At 37.5% G+C, this 5,033-nt stretch overlaps 1 protein-coding gene across 2 annotated transcripts in view; it reads right to left on the bottom strand.

The window, feature by feature from the left end:
- LOC129579204 (NAD(+) hydrolase sarm1) overlaps positions 1–4,346 on the bottom strand; it is an 18,278-nt gene extending 13,932 nt beyond the window's left edge. The window contains exons 1-3 of one of the 2 annotated variants that reach the window (XM_055469011.1): positions 3,354–4,346; positions 1,366–2,147; positions 1,134–1,273 (exon numbers count right to left, since the gene is read on the bottom strand). In XM_055469011.1, the coding sequence (XP_055324986.1) occupies positions 1,134–1,273; positions 1,366–2,032 (807 nt within the window). In that variant the 5' untranslated portion in view covers positions 2,033–2,147; positions 3,354–4,346. The remainder of the gene's footprint in view (positions 1–1,133; positions 1,274–1,365; positions 2,148–3,353) is intronic. The other variant, XM_055469012.1, reaches the window with a different exon arrangement.
- Positions 4,347–5,033: the final 687 nt, after the last annotated feature.

Here is a 5,033-nt window from a genome sequence, read left to right on the forward strand (position 1 = left end):
TTAGGTGGAGAAATGTGAAGTCCTCGGGACCGAGCGCCAAAGGATGTTTGCCGTTAAGTGAGAAATGCACAAGGTGCGATCAGTATTGAGTGTGATTAAAATGAAATACCATCGAAAAAAAAAACAAATCATCAATGGGAATGTTCAACAGGCAGACAAAGTGACAACGGGAACGAAGACAGCACACACATTGACCTCATTGAGACCTGTGTCTAAATGACTTTGCTTATAATTTATTCCTCGTTTAATTTTTTCTTTCAGACCGCATAATTAGCGGTGTAAGAGTCCGACTTTGCAGTCAGCATCACGAGATAAATGTGTACAATGCACCTTGACATAAACTATGTTTGTGCTCACACTGAATCGGCGATCAAATCAATGGGAGCGATGATTTTGACAACGTACACACAGAAGACGAAGGAAAAAAAAATCAAATGAAAATTATGAGAATTTTTTTCAGAAAATAAGAAGAAGAAGAAGAAAATACGTGCTAATGCTTCTGCCTGAATCTCTTTTCTCTGTTTGTGCCCCATGCTGTCAAGCAATGCAAATATAAACCGTAAATTTTATGGCGTTTGACATGCTGACGATGCGCTCACGATACGGACACACATTGAATCGATTAAAGCAGCAAGAAGAAATAAAAAGAACAACGCTGTGATTGATGCCAGTCAACGATTTTGTTTATAATAATACGAACGATTAAACATTGTTTGAATTTTGATGTCTTCGGAATCTGCTCAATAAATCGCTTGAATGAATCAAATGCAACGCATTGCATAGTGAGATAGAGATAATGACAGGGCTTTTAAACTGTTCAATTACATTTAATTACATCACATTCATGATCAAAGCCTATCATTTATTCATGCACATAATAATACAGTAATTATTCTTGTTTGTTGTGTGTTTATATTTAAAAGAAAAACAGTTCAGGAACGTTGCCTGGTTTTTATTTGCAGCACACAGACTGTACTCAGCACACTGCGCTTTTTTCTTTCGTTAAATTTGCTTCAATTTGTAGGGTAATCACTACACCGTGTTCAACGCGGCCAATTTATACCAGATTTGAGCCGTGTTTCTTAGCACACACGGTGTGAAATTGTGGAAATTAAAAGATTTGTATCACTTACAATGTGTTGCTCTAATTTATAATGAATGGTCGGGCTGAGGCTGACGATCCGATTGAGGTGAGGCTTCGGGATGTGCATGGGTGTGTTGGGTGTCGATGTGGAAATACTTTTGATTTGTGTCAATATTGGCAGGTGATGATCTGTGTGTGAGAGAAAGAGAAACGGCATCGCTAATCAATTGAGTGTGTTTTTGTGTGTGTGAGATGAAGTTGAATGGTGGAAATTTTCGTACCATGCGATTGTGCATCAAGTCGACTGGAATTAAGTTCGTTGATTCGCTTTTTGAAGTCATTCTCGAATTTTGAATATGATAGAAAATTGTCTAGCTGTACACCGTTTGATTCAATGGCACAAGCGATATCGTCGTTGTCTTTAGCACTTTTATCTTCTTCCATGTGTATTTCGATGCTTGGTTTTCTCGTTGATTTCTTATCGACATCGATAGCGACAGCAGCAGCGGTAGCATTGGCGGATGCCATCATAACATCTGTGGGCGATTTACCATTTGCGATGCTCATTCGCTTATTCTTGTCTAATTTCTCAATGACACTTTTTACACGATTCATGTCGCATACTTCGGCAGCATGTTCACTATTCGACGGGCCGTCGCTATTTGTGATGATGTCGACGTTCGACGGTAATTGGCCCGAATGATTGCAGTTATCAATCATTCGCTTAACAAATGAGCCGGACTTTTTATTACCCGGATCTGTTTGATTTAATTTCGCTTGGTTTTTTGTCTCGGCAATTTGTTCTATCGTTGGAATCGACAATCGTAGCGATGGCTTTCCAATGGCCGTTCGTCGTGGCGATGACGACAAATGATTATTCATATCGTCCATTTTTCGAGCGATTCCATTTTGATTAACGGTTGTTGTGGTTGCTGATGCTTGTGCCATTTTTCTTTTTCCAATATGTCTTTTATGTGTCCCAGTTCAATATCTCTCTGAATGTTTGCGCTCTTTTTTTCTGTTCACTACGCTAATTGGCCATTTCACCGCACAAACTCTCTATCTGCGAAGATTTAGATAACATGAAAGCCACAAAACGTTAATTACTGTCACGGAATATTAAATTTGTTCATTTATTTACTTCTATCATTTTAGTTATATGTTCAACAGTTTCATTTTTTTTTTCTTCTCAATGAACCCGAATAAACAATTTGCGTTCCATTAGAAATGGGCCAATGGGTCATTTCAAATAGTCGAATACGTTATCTCATGATTCGTGATAGTGATGAATGCATTTGTCTAAGATAGTTTCATTGAAAATTCGTTTAAAGTTCAGCATTTCATTTTATCAGTGTGTGTTTACAATTGATAAATCGACTAAGGAATGTGTAATTTAGAAGAAATCGATTGTCATGACGTGCACTTTGTGACGGAATGCGTAAAAAGCGTGCATTTGATTTATATGCACCAATCCAATATCAACAGATGAAAGTTCATGCAACTCCATTGCCACCACCCGCGTTTAATAACATCACAAAATGAATAATAATAAATCAAAACAATATTATAAAAATTAAGTAATGCGTAGCGATGCGTTCGTTTGTTCAAGCCAAGTCAATGAAATGTGCCAAAAGCGGACAGAGAAAACAAAAATTCCCTCGACTCATATGAATTTCATGATTTGTTTTGTTTTGTTTGTGCATATTTTTTTCAGAATCGTTACACGCACAGTCACACAGTCACAGAAAATTCGAAAATTGTCAACAGAAGGCGAGAAAGAGCGAGCGAGAGAGAGGTGGAAAAAAGTGCGACACTTTTCGTTTGATAATTTTATTCCGAAATAAAACAACACAATGCCGTACATACTTTATATAAACAACAACATATGTTGCGCATGAAATAAAACTCGAAATAATATTTGCGTAACGCTCGAAAAGAGACAAACTAACCAAAGCGACCGATCAATCGTCTAGAATGGCAAATAAAAACTGGGAATCGATACAATAATATCGATTGAAAACTATTGTAAAATGATCGGTGCTAGACTCTATAGCTTTTTGTTGTCTATGTGTTGTCGGTGTGTTAAAACGAACGAATGAAAGAAGAAGAAGAGAAAAAAAAGAGTAAGATTTGTTGTTCCGTTTGATCGTATGATGGGATTGGTGCTTGGTGTATTTATATTTTGGCCACAATAACAATAATAATAACACTGAACTTGTATCGAAGCAGAAAAATGAATAATATTTTTTGTTTTTGAACTCAATTTCACCTTTTATTTTGCATTCCAAAACTGTACTTGCTCCAAAAATGCTTCCGTCAATTGTCAGCCGTGTATGTTCGGTTGATAAAAACGTTGGTGTATTTTATTATCTATCTTTGTTGTTTTTTCCCTTTGGGTTTTCCACATACACTAAATATTTTCGGTACCCGCAATGAATGGGTATGGAACGTGAAATTCTTTGTTCTGAATTTGGTTTCAATTTGGTTTGTACGAACGTTGTTGTGTTTGTTTCTTTTCGGTCACAAATTCCGTCTGAATTTTTTCGTCGATCAATCAAAAGCGGATTTGAACATTTCAAACTTTCTTTCTATTAATAAATGTACACACACGAATGATTCCGATGTAGATATGCGGCCGTTCCATTCTGTGGCACATCACTTTGCTCACTTTTTTCCCTGCTGATATCGCTGCGGACTGATCGATGTGTGTTCCATTTCATCCAAACAAATTTACGGGAAAAAACGGATTTTTTTCTTCATTCTATCGTTCACACAAAGATATAAAACGTGCCAAAAAAGACGTACAAATTTGTATATAAATATATTAAACACGGTAGACACGATGAGAAATGAACGCCAGCCAGAAAGGTCGTGTCTCGCTCATTCGAAAGTATAATTTCAACTGAAAATTATTTTCGAACAACAGAAGAGCAAAAAAAAAACAGTAACAACATTAAAATGTTTCGGTTTTCTGTAATCGGTGTTTTTGAGAGACGAAACGATCGGTTTGCTTGTGCTCTTTCTCTCTCGCTCGCTTGCTCTGTTTTTGTGTGTGTTGTCGTCCAAAATCGGTTATACTAATAGCTGTTATTATTGTTGGTTTTCGTTCACGCCTCACACATTCGGCTTCAACACACTTAGCCCGATTTTAAGTTGTGTGTGGCGAAGTGTAGTTGTACGCTTATATCTCTACCTCTTCTAACCTGCTGCTGCAGCAGCAGCACCAGAGCCAGCTTTACTACACGAATCTTTTACTTCGATTGTCATAAATGATTTTATGAATGTCTTTTTTTGTCTATTTGTTTCTTTGATGTGATTTTCGATTTCGACAACGACGCCGCCGCTGCTGTTCGATTCGGGTTTCGTATGTGCACATGGGGACATGGGCATCATTGAGCGCAACTATTCACATATATTTGCAGCATGCGTCGAATGAACATGAAATGAGAAGAAAACAAGTGAAGAAAAAAAATAATTGACGCGCTTGCTTCGCACACGATCACGAGTGGACCCCATATGATTAAATACATATCGTCCGTAATTGTTTGGCCAAGTGTTTTCGTCAGTTTTTTTTTTCATTCTGTTTTCGCTGTCTTTTATATTCAATTTGGCGTTTCGTTCAATTTAGTCGGCGCACAAGAACAGTTTTCAGAACGAACAATTTTTGAGTTTATTCGCTCGTCCATTTGGCCGGCGCAATGACAACCAAATTACTTTCAAGAGACAGATTTCCTGTCGCTGACTCCCGCCCAATCCTTTGTACCTGCAGCATACAATCGTAAAAGGGAAGTATTCTTAACTAGAGCAGCTAATTATAGGATCCGATCCACATGACCGGCGTAACCAATCATAAACCTCTCTCTCTTTCTCTCTCTCTCTCCATTTCGAATAACGACCAGAAATAATGCGATCATTGTGAAAATAAACGAAATAAAACCATTTGAGAAAA

Source organism: Sitodiplosis mosellana, unplaced genomic scaffold, assembly GCF_009176505.1.
Source record: "Sitodiplosis mosellana isolate CC-2019 unplaced genomic scaffold, AAFC_SMos_1.0 Smas_scaffold_6226, whole genome shotgun sequence".
NCBI lineage: Eukaryota > Metazoa > Arthropoda > Insecta > Diptera > Cecidomyiidae > Sitodiplosis > Sitodiplosis mosellana.